The 19013-nt window shown below is 36.2% G+C and overlaps 1 protein-coding gene across 3 annotated transcripts in view; it reads right to left on the bottom strand.

The window, feature by feature from the left end:
* ERCC8 (ERCC excision repair 8, CSA ubiquitin ligase complex subunit) overlaps nt 1-19013 on the bottom strand; it is a 50467-nt gene that overhangs the window by 27571 nt on the left and 3883 nt on the right. For 2 of the 3 annotated variants that reach the window (XM_066242659.1, XM_066242665.1), the window contains exons 3-7: nt 15255-15356; nt 9610-9733; nt 5409-5490; nt 3831-3899; nt 2587-2653 (exon numbers count right to left, since the gene is read on the bottom strand). In XM_066242659.1, coding sequence (XP_066098756.1) covers nt 2587-2653; nt 3831-3899; nt 5409-5490; nt 9610-9733; nt 15255-15356 — 444 coding nt within the window. Of the gene's footprint in view, nt 1-2586; nt 2654-3756; nt 3900-5408; nt 5491-9609; nt 9734-15254; nt 15357-19013 lie in introns of those variants that run through there. The other variant, XR_010727061.1, reaches the window with a different exon arrangement.

Genomic DNA, 19013 nt, shown 5'->3' with positions numbered 1-19013 from the left:
ATGAAAAGAAGAAAGGCAAAACCATGATCACACATTAATTTCATCTTCTAAACTAGTTCTAAAGAAAATATTAATCAGTTCAACTGATGCTTTCATATCCTCTCAAGACCTTGACAATATTCTAATCCATTGGGTTTATCCAGGCCATTTTAATTAGAAAGACCATTGCATTTTACATTTTATAAACATATTTCTCACTTACAAATTTATATATAGATATGATTTATCTCTTTCTATAACCCTGAGTCATTTCACAGATCCCCATCAAACCTAGTCCTAGCCAATTAAAATAGCAAAAAACTAGCATTTTCCATCCTCAGGTTGGTTTTATTTCTTTCCAGCTAGGGAAAATGTGTGCAATGGGATGAGTCTGAGGATTTAAGTCTCTTTTGAAACAAATTAGATTTAGAGATATGTGACTCCTAACATTGATTACTAAGTCCATTCTGGTACTGATTCAAATTCCATTCTGGTACTGATTCAAATTCCTAGGGCACTCTGAGAACTGAATGCCTCTTAGCTTCCCTGTGATTTGAGGAAAACCCAGCTAGGCAAAAACAATGTAAGTTCACCCTAGCACAGAGCCTCAATCAGCACCTAACTCCTTGCCCTCACAACTCTTTAACCAGCCTCTTAAGCCTACTTTCTACCCCTCATTCTACTTCAGAAATTGTAAATTTCAATATCACATTCTGCAAACTAGTAACAAATAGTCTTTGGGGACTAAACTGTGACACAGAGGAAGGGCTAGCAGTTTTACAAAAAATTTAGACACATATTTTTTTAAAAATCTGAATAGCTTTTGTAACAATTCTTCTGCAAAAAGTTTTATAAAAACATCAAAATCTTTGACTGCTGCTTCCGATACCTTCAGTTTTTAAACTTCTATTTTATTAGGTCCTTTTATTAATATTAATTTTTAATTTTTTATTGATTGGTTTTAGAGAGACAGAGAGAGGAGGGGGGCAGGAGAAAGAAGCATTCATTTATTGTTGCAATTAGCTGTGCATTAATTGGTCGCTCCCTGTATGTGCCCCAACAGGGGATCAAACCTGTAACCTTGGTGTTTCTGGATGACATTCTAATCAACTGAGCAAACGGCCATGTCCTTGATCCTCTCCTATAAGCCTTTATTGTGATTTTATTTCCTTTCTTATACCCAAGACATTAACAATTTTCACATAATTGTTATATCTGTGTCACTTAGTGTTTTGATTTCTGTGGCTTAGCACAGTTGTGGTCTATACCTTCAAGTAAGCACACAACATTGTCCAGCATTCCTATGTGCCCCAACCAGATCTCTCACCCAATCGTTAAAACTGTTAATCCAAGGTCCTGGCCATTTGGCTCAGTGATAGAGCATCGACCTGGCATGTGGAAGTCGTAGGTGCTGAGGATGGCTCCATGGAGCCTTCATCTCAGGTGCTATAAATAGCTTAGTTGTGAGCATGAGCCCAGGATGGACAGAGCATGGGCCCCAGACAGGGGTTGCCAGGTGGATCCCAGTCGGAGCACATGTGGGAGTCTATCTTCCCTTCTCTCACTTAAATTAAAAAAAACAAAACAACAACAACAAAAACCCCTGCTAATCCAAATCTTTACTACTGTCCCCTAAAACTGCATCTCGATTCCAGCATTTTCAATAGATAACATGCAGTTCTACTCTACTACAAAACAAGAGAGGCCACTAGGTTTGTATTTCTTGAGCTTTCTGCAAGGTCAAAAATTTAACTCATGACTACCTTTTCTTCCTTCCATTTACTCTCACAATGTCCTTCATGTGTCAAATCAAGTGTCCTCTTTCTATCTGGACCCTTGATATTGCTCTCTTCCTCTGTTTAGGGTTTGATGTAACAACTATTCCCTCCATTTCTTATCTTCATGAATTCCTCTCCACTGGTACTTTCTTCTCCAGCATTTAAGTATGCAAGACTCTTCCCTTCAACAAAACCCCCCAAGCTCTTGGTCCTCTCCGAGTTAAGTGTTTCTGCTCTCTTTCCCCATATTACACGTATCGGAGATATAACTCTATTAGAGCATTTTTCAGGATATTCTGTAATTGCTGATTTTTCTGACTACCCTTCATTAGATTCTTAGCTTCTTGAAAGGAATATGCCTTGGTTAACTCTATGTTCCTAGCACAATGCCTGGCACATGGTATGCAGTCATTAAATACCAGTAAGTTGAATCAATGAATGGATGGATATGTTGAATCAGATTCAAAATAATTCTGGATTAAAGAAAATAAATAAAAATGCTATTTTTAAATTAATGTATATACTTTTATATGCAAAAATAACAAACATAGTTGTTTTCCTGTTTTTCTGGCAGTGTTTGATTTGCACTGCCACATCTATGTAGATTTTCTCTATTTTAAAAGGTGAGCACTTTCAAGATGGATAGTCAGGATTAGAATTTTGACGCAAAAGAAGATTTCTTTTGGTGATAAGAATTAAAATTTGTAGCTCAACTATTTTATTTTTAAGAACATAATTAATAATTAAATATGCATCTTATATAAATACAGTCTTTTAAAATGTTACTTTATTAATTATTAACTTCAAAACCAAATAATTTGCAATTTACCTTGCAGTTGCCAAGATGTATTCATAACGTGGTGACCAGGAAACTGCCAATATTTCTTGTCTGTGACCTGCAAATACAACTGTATGAGAAGTGTTGCAAAATATTTGAAAAATCAAAAGATACAATGCAATTAATTCTTTTTTGATTCTGAAGAAAGTGAAGACTAAGTATTAAAGATAAATTGATATAATTATATTTTTACTTTTCTAATAATATGTCCAGATATTAATGTGAAGTTTATGGGGTACTTCTCATACACAGTATTTTACTATAAAAGACTTCGTTTTGTTTTGGAAAGAACAGGCAGAGAAAGTGAGTTGTTTTTTTTTAAATATATATAGCTGTTGACCTAATAATTCAATCCATCAGTAAGTGATACAGCCCAAGCTCACTTATCTCTACAGCAAAAACCACTGCAACAAACCATAAAAGATAAACATTCTAAACAATAAAAATGTTTTCTAACTTTTCAGAACATTAGAAAACAGAAAAAAGTATTTTAATTCATGATTATAAAAGAATTGTATAGGAATTCTTTTCTTGAAAGCACAGATGATAAGTTCATAGGAAGTAATTCAGCATTTTAATTCACTTTTACTTAACTGAACCATTCAAATCAGTTATTTTACTCTACCTAGCTTATATTAAATAGAAATTCATGATAATATAAAACAAATATTATCTAATTCACCAGGTTTTCCTTATATATTTATTAAGTGGTTCTCAGAAATGAATATAGATGTATATTTCTGAATCACACCCCATCTTCTCATTGTTTAGAATTAGATGATTAACTACTGATAAAAAGTAGCATAAATAACTTAAATCAATATACCTTTATGAATATTTCAATATCTTTTTCTTAAATAATTTTACTGAGAAAAAAAAACACAAAAATATTAAGAACATTTACACAGCCAGAACAATATTAGGCTATGTTCATGGGACAAATGTGCTCATGTGAGTTTCATAAGTAGTTTATTTTTTCACATGTAGAAATAACACAGTTTTGAGTGAGACCTTCCATAACCTTTGAGCTCCCCCTATGGCCATTATTCATATAGAAGTCTCCTCAATAGTTCAGTTTTATAAGAATAATGCACAGAAGGATCTTTATTTCCCTGTTGACTTTTAACAACTAGCACCAAATACAACAGTCATGTCACTTACAAAGAATACATTGTTAGTAATGTTTCTTTTTATTGAATGGTTTACTCAAAGTAGTTGTTACAAATAAAAAATACCCTGTAGAATGTGGCAACAGGATCCAGACTTTAAGTCACAAAGTTGTACTTTGGGCCCTCTAGTACCAACTGTAAAACAAAAATGGTTTAAGGTAATTTTATTAGAACACATCATCAAAAGGAAATAAGGAACTACCATTATGAATTATGAGATTTTCACTATCCATGAAATATGAAAATGTATACTAAAAATATACCTCAAAAGCTTTTAATGTTTATAATTAGAAAACTTATTTTAACAGTAGTTATATTTTAGTACTAAGACAACTCTACTATTACATTACTTTTTAACATTTAATTTAGAAATAATTATATGTATTCACAAGAAGTTGCAAAGATAGTACAGAGAGGCCCTGGTGTACTTTTCAATCAGGTTTCTCCAAAGGTTTTTTTAGGTAACTATATACAATATCAAAGCCAGGAAATTTGTATTGGTACGGTGTGGTATATAATTCTATGCTATTTTATCACTTCAAATTATTTTATTTTAATAGCTTAGTTTTTCCGTTATAATGAAATACTTCCAATCACTAGTAATAGATTTACAGAAATTCTGTACATGGACTAAGTGGACCTCAAAGACAATTTAATGCCCAGCTCTTCTCTACAGATGAAGTAGCTGACTTACATCCAGTGGTAAGGAGATTCATGCCATGCCAGAGAATATTGAAATCACAGGGACTCAATGGATGCTTAAATTGAATCACATAGCTTTAGAGATAAGGAAATAATTTCCTTGTTTTATTATGTCAAATTGAAACAGTTATCAAATTTTGTTCATGTAAAATCTTTGAAACTTTGGTGGTTTGAAAGTAATTTTTTGGGAACAGAATTGTAACATCCTTTTTTTGTGTGTGACAGAGACAGAGAGAGGGACAGACAGACAGGAAGGAAAAGAGATGAGAAGCATCAACTTGAAGTTGCAGCACTTCAGTTGTTGTTCATTGATTGATTTCTCATATGTGCTTTGACCGGAGGCTACAGCAGACCGAGTAACCCCTTGCTCAAGCCAGTGACCTTGGGCTCAGCTGGTGAGCCTTGCTCAAACCAGATGAGCCCATGCTCAAGCCAGTGACCTTGGAGTTTCGAATCTGGGTCCTCTGTGTCTAAGTCCGATGCTCTATCCACTGTGCTACCACCTGGTCAGGCCAGAATTGTACCTTCTTTTTTTTTTTTTAATTATTTTTATTTATTTATTCATTTTAGAGGAGACAGAGAGAGAGAGAAGGGGAGGAGGAGCAGGAATCATCAACTCCCATATGTGCCTTGACCTGGAAAGCCCAGGGTTTTGAACCAGTGACCTCAGCATTCCAGGTGGATGCTTGATCCACTGAGCCACCACAGGTCAGGTCCAGAATTGTACCTTCTTAATTAATCTTTGAATCCTACCAATTAGCACAGTGCATGACTTGCACAATGTCTGTTAAACTGAATATAAATAGTAGTCTTTTTGTTTTGGGTTTTTTTTTTTAAAGAATTGTAATTTTCATCTGGGTTAAAATGTCTATATCAAAACTAATAATATAAAAGGGAGGAAGTTTTAAAAATGTTACAGAACAAAAGAATACTTGTACAAACCTGCTACCAAACAGTGCTTGGTGGCTACTGGAGACATATGATGACTATAAACTGTTTCTTCAAAATAAAACACATCTGCAGTCTGATAATCAAAAGACATTTTAAAAGTGTAAGTTCTACTTACAGACATAAAAGCAACAAATTTCCTATTTACTTATTTTCACATTGTTAGCAATTTTTAAATTGACTGTTAGCAACTTATTTCACTTACACATAGAAATATTAATACCCTCAAAAACTTGATAATCTTAAATCCTACATTGTTTATAACACTTTTCTCCCTTTTATAAGAAAGATATTTTTTCTCTAATAAATCTCAGAGATTGAGATTAAAGGTAAACCCTGGCTTGTCATCTTCCTCTCTGCTCAGTTTTGGAGACTTCAGTATCTACATATATACATATACTGCTCACAAAATTAGGGGATATTTCATAGCTTCATACCCAGGACACTAATTACCTGGAATTACTCCTCCTTTAAAACCATACATTTCAGTTATATATGATACAATCATCTGTCATTTTCAGATTTCTCCCCCCATCTACTTCCAGGACACCCAAAAAAACCCCAGAACTCCTATCAGTTCTTCCTGTCTTCACTTTCCCTTCTTGAGCTTGGATTCCAAGATCAAATACTTCAATTGCCAACACCTTCAATTCTTTTGCCATTACCCTCACACTACTCAAGACCTCAAACTGGATGACCCCAAATGTCAGCTTCTGTGCACCTATATGCAAACTGATCTATACCAGAGGCCAGCAAACCTTTTCCATAAACAGTCAAAGGGTCAGGCTGTCAACATTTTAGGCTTTAAGAACCAACTACTCGTTTCTGACATTAGTGCACCAAAGTGGGGATAGACAACAAAGCATGCCCATGTTCCAGTCCCACCTCTGTTTACAAAAAGAGGCCAGGAGCCAGACTTGGCCTATGTCTTACAGTTAGCTGACCTCTGCCTTACCCCAGCAAAGAGGTTTTATAGTAGGGCAGACTGGTATCACTATAAAAGATCATTAATCTCAACAGGCTTTGAGTATTGACTACTAGTCCTACAACATTTCACTAGTATTCTCTGCTATATTCGCAGCTATTTCAAACTTTCTGCACTCTCCACAACATCTCCACTTGGTCACAACAGGTTGATCTGATCTTTTATTCCAAAGAGAAAATAGAAGCCAATCAATGAGAATTCCTCTAATGTCTATATCAACAAACTTACAAACACATTTGCTTGCACTTATCGTTTTTCCTTCTCTATGGAAGGAAATCGTGGAAAATGATCCTTCCTCATATTTAAAGGAAATGTGCTCTGATACCTGTTAGCACTGTCAGAAACCTCACCCTATACATTAGCTCCTCGACCTCCAAGGTGTCTATAACTGCTCCCTCCCTACTGGCTCATTTCGATCAGCACTAAAATATGTTCAAGTCTCTTTCATCTTAATAGTACTTCCTCCCAAAGACAAAAAAAAAAAAAAAAAAAAAAGGCAAAAACCCTTTCAGCTAAATTCCTCCTATATGTTACAGAAATAGAAAAGATCCTAAAATTTGCATGAAACTGCAAAAGACACTGAATAGCCAGAGCAATCTTGAGAAAGAATAACAAAGCTGAAGGCATCACACTTCCTGATTTCAAACTATATTACAAAGCTGTAGTAATCCAAAAAGTATGGCATTGGCATAAAAGCAGACACACAGAGCCCAGAAATAAACCCATGCACATATGATCATATATTTACAACAAAGGAGCCAAGTATACAAAATGAGGAAAGGTAAGTCTCTTTAAAAATGGTTTTGGAAAAATTAGCCACATGCAAAAAAAAAAAAAAAAAAAAAGGTGAAAGAAACTGAACCACTATGTTATGCTGTAAACATAAATCAACTCGAAATAGATTAAAGACTTTATGTAAGACCTGAAACCATAAAAATCTTAGATGAAAACAGGGTTAAGCACCTTGACGACTGCTTAAATTTGATACCAAAGCAAGCAAAAATAAACAAGTGGGAGCACATCAAACTAAAAAGCCTCTGCACAACAAAAGAAACCATCAATAAAATGAGTAAGAGGTAATATTTGCAAATCATGTATCTACTGAGGGGTTAATATCTAAAATACATAAAGAAGTCATACAACCATAGCAAAAGACAACAAAACAAAACAAAGAATCTGATTAAGAAATGGGCAGAGGAACTGAATATTTTTCCAAAGAAGATACACAGATGGCAACAGGTACATGAAAAGCTGTTCAACATCCCTAAGCAACGGAGAAATGCAAATCAAAACCACAATGAGATATCACCTCACACCTTTTAGATAATAATAAACTATTATCATAAAAACAAAAAGTAACAAATGTTAGCAAGGATGTGAGAAAAAAAAAAAAAGAACCCTTGTATACTATTGGTGCAGCTACTACGGAAAAGTTCCTCAAAAAGTTAAAAGTAGAATTACCATATGATCCAGCTATTCCACTTTGGGGTATTCATCCAAAAAAACCAAAAATACTAGTTTGAAAAGATATATGCACCTCATGGTAACTGCAGCTTCATATATATATATATGGATATTTTTCAGTCACAAGAAAGGAAATCCTGCCTTTTGTAACAACATGGATAAACCTTGAGGGTGTTATGCTTAGTAAAATAAGTCATGGAAAAACAAATACCAGTTTATGTTATATGTGGAATCTAAAAAAGCCAAACTCATAGAAACAGAATAAAGTAGTGGTTATCAGGGGCTAGGAAGTGGGAGAAATGAGGAGATGTTGGTCATAGAGTACAAACTTCTAGTTATAAGACAAATAAGAGAAGGGGACTTGAAGAAGGGAATACAACACAATCAAGAAATGATCAGAAGGCAAAAGATCAAATTAAGGGCAGTAAATCATTTATGTGAAAAGAAGTTGAAGCTATGGTTGAGGGAGTAGGGGGTGAGATTATGAAAACCTTTGAATGTCAGGCTGAATTAGACAATGGGAATCAGAGGGTTTGGTGAAGGACAGGATGAAACTGCTTCATGGTAAGATTAATTCTGGGGTAGAGCTTACCATGGAAAATGGGAAATTTCAGGGAAACTAGTTAGCAGTTTTTTAGTAGTGGTCTAGATACATGGTGATGGTGAAGGAAACAGAGAAGAGAAATACGAGAATTTGAAGAAAGATTGTTAAGATTTGAGGACTACATGGATGTGAAGAGAAATCAGTTTGTAACATGTTAAGTTTAAGATGAGGCCCTGGCTGGTTTGCTCAGCTGCAGAGTGTCGGCCTGGTCTGTGGAAGTCCCAGGTTTGATTCCTGGCCAGAGCAGACAGAAGCACCCACCTGCTTCTCCACCCTTCCCCCTCTCCTTTCTCTCTGTCTGTCTCTTCCCCTCTCGTAGCCAAGGTTCCACTGGAGCAAAGTTGGCCTGGGGGGGTGAGGATGGCTTCATGGCCTCGGCCTCAGGCGCTAGAATGGCTCGGATTGTAGTGGAGCAACGCTCCAGAGGAGCTGATCATCGCCCCCTGGTGGGCATGCCGGGTGGGTCCCGGTCAGGTGCAAGCCAGTGTCTGTCTGTCTGCCTTCCTCCCCCTGCTTCTCACTTCAGAAAATACAAAAAAAAGAAAAAGAAAAAGACACTACATTCAAGTAAGAGAGATCCTGTATACAGAGAAATATAGGAGTAGAGCCCAGAGAAAACATTAATACTAGATATATAAATCCAACCAGGTATCATGAAAAGTATTATCTACTGTTGATCTTTATTAAACTATAATATTAATAACTTTCTTTTCCTTTAAGTTTTTAGGTCAATAGAAGATAAATCCAATTTTCTTCCTTAGACCACAAGACCACAGTAGTTTTAAATAATAAAGATAATGGCTAATGGTTTTTGAGCACTTATTATATGCTAGGCATTGATCTAGTTTCTTTATATATATTGACCTATTTAATTTTAACAATCATTCTAAAGGGTACAATCATTACCCACATTTACAGATGAGGAAGCCAAAACACAGAGAGGTTCAGATACTTGCCCAATGTTATACAGCAGGTTGGCAGCAAACTCAAGATAGGACCTCAAGTAATCTAACTCTCTTTAGCCACTCTACTGCTTTCACATCTAGTATATGATGTCTTAGCAAATAATCACACTAAAATGGTTTAGGATTAAATTATCCTTCATCCTACAGAGCCATTTGGAAAGGTTTTAATATACTTACTTGTAATGTATTTGTATCCCATACTTTCAGAGTTTTATCAAACGAGCTTGATGTGAACATGCCAGTGTCATGAGGATACCACTGGACAGTCTCCACACTATATTTGTGAACATCAGGATGATATCTACAAAACAGTGACCAAAATTTAGAGACAACTGACTTATATGAGTTTAAAACTGATACTATAGTAACAAATAGCAGTCTCAGAAAAGATGATATAAATCAGTGGTCCCCAACCCCTGGGCCGTGGACTGGTACCAGTCCGTGGGCCATTTGGTACCAGTCCGCAGAGAAAGAATAAATAACTTACATTATTTCCGTTTTATTTATATTTAAGTCTGAACAATGTTTTCTGGTCTTTTTAAAAAATGACCAGATTCCCTCTGTTACATCCATCTAAGACTCACTCTTGACACTTGTCTCGTAAGTTCGACAATTATATTTAAAAATACCAGTTTTAACCCCGGTTGTATAATTTTATTTTGTGCATTTATCTGTCCCACCTTAAAGGCCGGTCCGTGAAAATATTTTCTGACATTAAACCGGTCCGTGGCCCAAAAAAGGTTGCGGACCACTGATAAAAATGACCAAATCTAGATCATATGTCTATGTCCCAGCTGACCAGGGAAAGAAAATGTCCAGGCACCTCTAGTTTCAGGCTTCCCAATAAGATGTGGAGACTTGCTTCCTCATAAAGCCCTTATAATAAGAGACTTCTGCCTGACCAGGTGGTGGCGCAGTGGATAGAGTGCCAGACTGGGATGCGGAGGACCCAGGTTTGAAACCCCGAGGTCACCAGCTTAAGCACAGGCTCATCTGCCTTGAGCATGGGCTGCCTTGAGCATGGGCTGGGTTGAGCGCAGGGTCTCTGGCTTGAGCATGGGATCACAGACATAAGCCCAAGGTCGCTGGTGCAAGGGGTCACTTGCTCTGCTGTAGCCCCCAGGTCAAGGCACATATGAGAAATCAATCAAGGATAAACTAAGGAGCTGCAACAAAGAATTTATGCTTCTCATCTCTCTCCCTTCCTGTGCCCCCGCCCCCATCTAAAAATAAATAAAATAAGAGACTTCGTATGTACTGTAGCCTGCAGGGATCAGCTAGCTACACAGAGCCTACTCATGAAGGGGGCAGTAATTTTTCCTTAGTGGAAGAAGTACTTACTCTGGTTTTGAATTTGCCCTTATCAATAAATATGTTTTTATCAGCACTGTCAGTCTTAGAATTGTTGAATGTCTCACATATTTCCAGGGTATTTCACATGATATTGCTTCTGATCAAGAAACTTAACTCTTTGACAAAAAAAAGGCAATTGTGAGGCTCATTGGATTCACCACTCTTATGTTCATCTCCCACAGAAGCATGGGCTGTTGATGACTCAGGTAGGATATCAGCTACAACATACTACCTTGTGAGGGTGATGCGCAGTCCTCAAGGATGCAGTTCATGCTCTGAACCAGTGTATGTGTCACATTACTGAATCTTAATTCAAACAAACTGGATGTTAAGAAACACAAGATAATGGAGAAACATTTGAACACCTACTGGATATTTAATATTAAAAATTATTGTATTGTGAGTTGACACTGTGGTCATGATTATAAAGTCTTTATCTTTTAGAGACACAAATAATTAAGAATAAAATGATACAATTCTGGATTTGCTTTCAAAATAACCTTCAGAGAGGGTGTGTGGAGAAGAGATAAAACAAGATTAGTTATGATTGATAGTTGTTAAGCTGAGTGATGGGCACATAGCTCATTACACTACTCTCTACTTTTATATATGTTAGAAATTTTCCATAAGATAAAAGTTAACAGAGAATTACTGCAACTGTGTGAAGACAGGACCGTCATGAGTTCTAATTCCTTAAGGTAATGGTTTGGATCACAATACAGGGTAAAGGGCCTTGAACACCTGTGGTGCTACCTGAAGAATGAGAACATGAAGAAGGAAAGTCTTAAGTGCCAGTTCTGGCCTTGAGACAGCTGCCCAAAGGACTGTAGCACCTACCTATATTTTCTTTCTTTCTATGCCATATGTATATATACACACATACGTGACACTGAAAAATATATATTATATATACTTATCATATATATATACATATATGTATACTTTCATTGATTTAATTTCTCCTTTCTTTTCTTTCTCTTACCTCTAATAGTTTATATAGGTTAATTATACAATTGAGTCTAGAGGTTGCACAATACTGATATAAGATTATGTACAACTAGAGAAAAAATTGACATTACCTTGAACTGGAGCTGGATGTGGTAACTAAATAGATTTAGGGTCATCACACTTTTGGGAAGGGGATGATACAGTTCAGCTGTATAGAGGACTAGAACCCTAAGGTCGCTGGTTTCAAAGCCCAGCTTGCCTGATAAAGGCACATATGCGAAGCAACTATGAGTTAATGCTTCTCGTTTCTCTCCCCTTGCCTTCTTTCTCCTCTCTCTAAAATCAATAAAATACTTTTTAAAATAAAAATTAAAAAGGAGGGCAATCATGGAAAAAGAAGTGTATATGGACATTAAACAGCTAAGTTGGAGGCAAGTGGACACGTGCCCTTTTCTTGGCTGCTGAGCTGCAAATTCCTTGTTTGGGGACTCAATAAATCAAAATCCCCTTTGATTTGTTCAAAGATAGGACCCTGCCTCTTGTTACAGAAAGCAAGGGACTCCAAACATTCTATTCCCCTTCCCCTTGGCAGCAAGAACATGATTGTGTGTCCTGGGCTTCATCACTCCTGCCTGGGACTCTAAAACTCCTAGCCAGTAATGCAAAACCCAGGGATAATAAGCAATTATTCATAGCTGTGGAATCGAGAATCTGTGTTGGTGACATGCAGCAGAAACTAAATTGTTCCTGTGGTGTAACCTTGACTGTGTTCTCTTAGTTTCTCTTGCGTTTGCTCATTTTCTACATTGGATTCTCCCATCTTCCTGCCAGTTGTGTGAGATACTAATTATCTTTACAATTCATTTCTCTCTCTCTCTTTACCAATTTTACATTTCTGCTTAAAATAAGCAGAATTAAGTTGTATTTGCTAAGAATCTTGATCTTTACAGAGATTTTTCCAGTTTTAAATAAAACATATCTTTAATAAAATGACCACAAAGAAAAGCTCATTTATGAATATATATATTTTAACTGAGTGAGAGAGAGGGAGAGAGACAGGAAGGGAGAGAGATGAGAAGCATCAACTTGTAGTGGCAGCATTTTAGTTGTTCACTGATGGCTTCTCATACATGCCTTGATGGGGTTGGAGGGCTCCAGCTGAGCCAGTGACCCCTTGCTCAAGCCAGAGACTCTGTTCTCAAACCGGTGAGCCTGCTTTCAAGCCAGATGAGCCTGCACTCAAGCTGGCAACCTCAGGGTTTTCAACCTGAGACCTCAGCATCCCAGGTCAACACTCTATCCTCTGCACCACCACTGGTCAGGCAAGCTCATTTATATTTTAAATTTGAAGTTTTAAATAGGACAAAATATTATACTATTCTTTTATTACACATGATCTATTATTCTCATTCACATTTAATAAGAATTTTGGTAGGGGAAAGGAATCTTTTTGGTGCTCAAGAACAAATACATGAAGTAAAGCCAAAATACATATCAGGAAACAGTCTAGAGCCAGTGTTTTTAATCATCAGTCCATAGACCAGTCTGCCAGATATTTAATGCTGGTCTGTGGAAAAGTTAACCACCCTTATATGGTATGAAGATTACAGAGCCAATGATCTTAGTCGAATTCATTTATGCTCAGAGTGATTTCTGCCTTAGTGGTCCCTGGTATAATTCTCCTATTTTCACCAGTCCCCAAATGTGAAAAGGTTGAAAACTACTGGAAGCCACATTAACTCAATAAGGACTTTTATTGAAATATTTTTTTAAGCCATACAGTTTATAAAGTATTTTGATGTAAATATGGTACTTAAACTCATTTTGTAAAGATGCTCAGTATATGCCCATTTATATTCAGAGTAATACTTCTAACAGACAGAGTTTGAATCCAAGAAGAAAGTCATAGTAAAGCAAAAGACTGACACACTGAGTATTTACTTGATTTTACAAGCCAGAAAACAGATCATAGTCCTTGCTGGATTAACATTATACAGCATGTGGTAGACATGAAAATACTATTTTAAACAATGTTAAAGTAAGATAAAGTAAGATAAAATTAATATGACTGCCTTACAACTTAAGAATTTAGATTTTTTTGTTGTTGTTGTGGGAGTGAAGAGTATAAAATGGTCTAAGCCTCTAAGAAACAAAATTTCAGGTATTTGAGGTGGCACCTTGCTTCATACTAAGTTTTCCTATAACTATATTACTTTCTATTCATACAGTGGCTTTACAGTTTTTAATGTGCTTTTTGAAGACAGTATTTCAGTTAATTCTCACAGAAAACTTGTAAGAATAATCTGAAGCTTAGAGAAATATTTCCCAAATATATATTTCCAAAATGAAACACCAGAGCCAAGAAATGATCCTAAATCTCCTGACAAACATTCCATGGACTTACACGCCTATTCTAATGCATTGGAAACAGCTTTAACGCAGCGCTGTTGTTCATATCAATGTTCATCACATTTTTCCTCTTAAAAAGCATTTTCTCAACACCAATGCTCTCTGTAAACTCAAAGGTCTGTGCAACATCAGATCCGATAAAGGTGACAAGAATAAAGTGACCATTATCAACAAATTACAACAAAGTCAAAACATTTTATTAAAGAAAAACAAGTCTGGAAAGACAATAAAAAGTAGTCAGAAAACCCAGGACAAAAAGAGGTATGTTTTTAAGTTATGTAGCTTTGAGTAAATAGAGAAGAGGGCTGTGTGTGCATGTATGTGTCCATTTGGTGAGGGAGTATCAGTACATTTATTGCTTCTAGACATTAATCTTTTTGTTTTGTTAATATCAACTGAAAATCTAATTTGTGTTTGTAATTAGCTGAAAGACTCATAAATGAATATGACACTTAAGTGGAACTAAAAACTAATAAGTCACTGAGGTGTGTTACGTAGGTCGAGAACAAAAAGCACATAATCAAAAGTTTTTAAATAAAATTATTTTAAAATGATGCCAAAGTTGTTTTGGAAAGGTCATATTGGAAACATCTAGCTTGATTAGGTGGTGGTGCAGTGGATAGAGCATTGGACTGGGTCGTGGAGGACCCAGGTTTGAAACCCCAAGGTCACTGGCTTGAGCATGGGATCATAAACATGATCCCATGGTCACTAGTTTGATCCCAAAAGGTTGCTGGCCTGAAGCCCAAGATCACTGGGTTAAGACCAAGGTTGCTGGCTTGAGCAAGGGGTCACTCGTTCTGCTGTAGTCTCCCGGTCAAGGTACATATGAAAAAGCAATCAATGAACAACTAAGTTGCCACAATGAAGAATTGACGCTTCTCATCTCTCTCCCTTCCTGTCTGTCTGTCCCTATCTGTCCCTGTCAAAAAAGAAACATCTACATTGGAATTTCAGTTATTATTTTTATAAAATGTCAAGGGATATCCATGTAAATATATAATGTGAAGGAGCTGTTTCAGACATTCATATAACTATTTTCACAGTTTGAATTTGATACAAAAAAACACCCAACTGTTTATAAATTTATGAATTATATTTTTAACACATACCTGTCAACCGAACACACTGCTTTACATGTGTAATAAGGTTGTCTGCTGGAGTTCTCAAGATCATAAAGTACAATCACACCATCTGAACCACCTGATAACATGCTAATAATAAAAAAGTTAACATTAATTTATCATTTTATGCAGTTCATTTGTTTATATATTTCTGAAAATTACTGATCTTTAAAACTCAAATGAATTATGCCCACAAATAGCAAGTAAAAATTAATACAGACTTCAATAAATTAATTTTTAATCTAGAATTTATAGAATGAAGATGGGGAGATTCAATATGTAAGCATTTAAAAATTTACCTTCATGATACCACAAAGGCAGTAGAAACACGATGGCAAAAGACATTTCTTATTAGAAAGCACAACATTACAAACTAATTTTAAATGTCCTAACTATAATTGTGCTAAATAAAAATGGAATCGGACAGACCAGCTAAGATTACTGACGCTAGCTGATCCTGGGCAAGTTGCTTTTTCTTTCAGGCTTTAAACACTTTAGAAAAGGGAGAAAGTTTCATCTCAATCATTAAGCTGATGTAAATACAAAAGTAATATGCAAAGTGCCTTTTATATTGCCTGGTGAAAAAAACAGAGAATCAATAAATGTTAGATTCCTTCCATTATGAATGCTTTTACTCAACTCATTCAACTTTGAGACCTGCAACATGCTAGCCACTCTGTCAATACAACTGTGATCAAGACAGGCATGGTTCCTATTTCCTAGAGTTTAAAATTTAGTGGGGAAGAGATAGACCTATGAAATCAAACATGTGTATAAGGTATTCCTATTTGCTAATATCATTGCTTACCATCAATCCTAATGGTATCTCTCTATTCATTCTGGTTCTTTGATTTTATTCTCTGGTAGATTCCTAAGAAAGCGCTAATCAGAGTATTCCCTGAATTCTTGTACATTATCGACAATTTGTCCTTCTGTACTTGAAAATCTGACTGGATATAAAATCTTTGATTCACATTTTATAAATTTTTTTTTGTATTTTTTTTTTTTTTTTGTATTTTTCTGAAGCTGGAAACGGGAAGAGACAGACAGACTCCCGCATGCGCCCAACCGGGGTCCACCCGGCACGCCCACCAGGGGCGACGCTCTGCCCACCAGGGGGCGATGCTCTGCCCCTCCGGGGTGTCGCTCTGTTGCGACCAGAGCCACTCCAGCGCCTGGGGCAGAGGCCAAGGAGCCATCCCCAGCGCCCGGGCCATCTTTGCTCCAATGGAGCCTTGGCTGCAGGAGGGGAAGAGAGAGACAGAGAGGAAGGAGGGGGGGGGCGGAGAAGCAAATGGGCGCTTCTCCTATGTGCCCTGGCAGGGAATCGAACCCGAGTCCCCCGCATGCCAGGCCGACGCTCTACCGCTGAGCCAACCGGCCAGGGCCTGATTCACATTTTATTTCCTTGAACATTTTAGATAAGAAATTTCATTTCTTTAAATAAGCCCAAAATAAAAGTCTGCTTACAGTATGATTTTCTTTCCCTTACATGTAATCTGTTTTTATTTACTCTAGAAAAATTTTCTTAGATTATATTTGAATATTTATTCTATTCTCTTCCTTTGGGCCTCTTCTCTGGGAACTCCTCTTACATGTATGGTGGATCTCCTTTGTCTACCATTGCATATGTACCTATTTTTGAAATCCTTTTCCTTTCTCCATTTCTTCTTTCTTTAAAGTTTTTTCTTTCTACCTTCACCTAAGGCATTATCTCTTGCATTTATTTGCTTGTGTTACCTATATTTTTGTCTTCATTTCTGAAACATTTTTATTTCCAATTTTTTCTTGAGTCTGATCATCTCATTTCTGAGTTTTTCTAATTACATGTTATTCTTTCATAAAGATTTTTTTGGTTTTTTTGGTTTTTTTTACAGGGACAGAGAGAGAGTCAGAGAGAGGGATAGATAGGGATAGACAGACAGGAATGGAGAGAGATGAGAAGCATCAATCATCAGTTTTTCGTTGCGACACCTTAGTTGTTCATTGATTGCTTTCTCATATGTGCCTTGACCACGGGCCTCAGCAGACCGAGTAACTCCTTGCTGGAGCCAGCAACCTTGGGTCCAAGCTGGTGAGCTTTTTGCTCAAGCGAGATTAGCCCGTGCTCAAGCTGGCGACCTCGGGGTATTGAACCTGGGTCCTTCCGCATCCCAGTCTGACACTCTATCCACTGCACCACCGTCTGGTCAGGCCATAAAGATTTTTTAAATGACTTTTAGCTAGTTTTGAAATATTAGGTTAAAATTCTCATCTACTCTGTTGGCCTATGTTTCTGGCACAACTCTGTGGTCTACAGAGGCATTATTCACATATTCTCTTTGTTTCTATAATTTTTCTATGTGACTTGACTTGAATCCTATTATTTTGCTAATCTTTTACAAAATTAATTTTCTTAAACTTCAGAAGGGAGATTTGGTTTAGAATATTTACCTATTAAAACTCTAGAGTTGTTCTTTTTTGTAAGATGTTCAAACTATGGCAGCTTACTTGCAGAGATTTCCTAGTTCTGTTCCCTTCAATTTATCAGGTCTATCCAATGCCCCACTGCTTGTAATTGCCTTCCCTGGTATAGATGCTCATACCACACAGATCTTACAGTTATCAGTTTATTCCCACTCATCCTCACTTTGTGGTTTGTGAGGACACTTCATCACTACTACTTATTAATGCACTGATTTTGATCTTGACACCTTTAGTTTCTTTGCTTTTTAAAGTACCTGTCCACGACACAATAAAGAGCCCGTGCCAGAAATGAACACAGTTCTTTCTTCACTGAGAAAGTCTTGTTACAAAAAAAAAAAAAAAAAAAAAAAAAATCTCAGCTCATGTAATCTATGTGCTTAATGACATAGTAGATGTACATTCTGGGACAAATCTCTTATCTTGTGATCCAGTTACAAAGGGTTCATGAACTAGCAGCATGTTTAAATAACACTGATTTACAATGAAATAAATAGTTGTCAATTTTCACCAGGCAATAAAGGGGGAAACCATTGCAGTGAGAATCTCGACTCTTCTCTATATGTATGCTCTTCAAAAAGACTCCTCAGCCTATATTTCTCACACATATTTCATGCTCAAATAATCTATAATTTCCCACATTTTTTGATGACTCTGGTAGCCTACTGGCTCCATGTATTTCACAGATCAAAGAACTGATCATTATCCCAAATGGCTAGCTAGAGAACCTGTACTATTTTTTCCATCAGGATCCAAGACCAAAAGAAATTCGCTGTTTATATTTGCATTATTTTATAAGTATATGTCCCACAAATGTCCTTGAAAGGGAGGTGTTATGTTAAACCTGGAAAAAGGTCAAGAAAAAGAAAAGAGTTATTGTTGGTCATCTTTTACAGTTAACCATGTGTTAACGAGAGGATTTATTCACTGTTCATGTTGCTCATATACTATCAGGTGAGACCATGACAGAAGGTAGAAAGAAAAAACTGGAATTCTATCAAACCTTTCTTGCCTTATTTTAATATTAACAATTATAATAGTAATAATACTTTATTATAAAATTGTGGGGCAAATGTTAAACATGTGATATAATACACTTTTCTTTAGTTATATTTTGTACTTGTTCTAATTAATAGACTACGTGAAGGGTTTTGAAATTTTATTATAAAGGCATGTTGGGGTCAAGATGAGTTTTAAGTTGGGTCATGACATATTCAGATTTGCATTTTTAAAGCACTTCAGCTGCTGTATGGAAAATAAACTTAACAGTATAAAAGTATAGGT

The sequence above is a fragment of the Saccopteryx bilineata genome, chromosome 1 (genome assembly GCF_036850765.1).
Source record: "Saccopteryx bilineata isolate mSacBil1 chromosome 1, mSacBil1_pri_phased_curated, whole genome shotgun sequence".
NCBI lineage: Eukaryota > Metazoa > Chordata > Mammalia > Chiroptera > Emballonuridae > Saccopteryx > Saccopteryx bilineata.
This window is presented reverse-complemented; position numbering and strand designations above follow the sequence as displayed.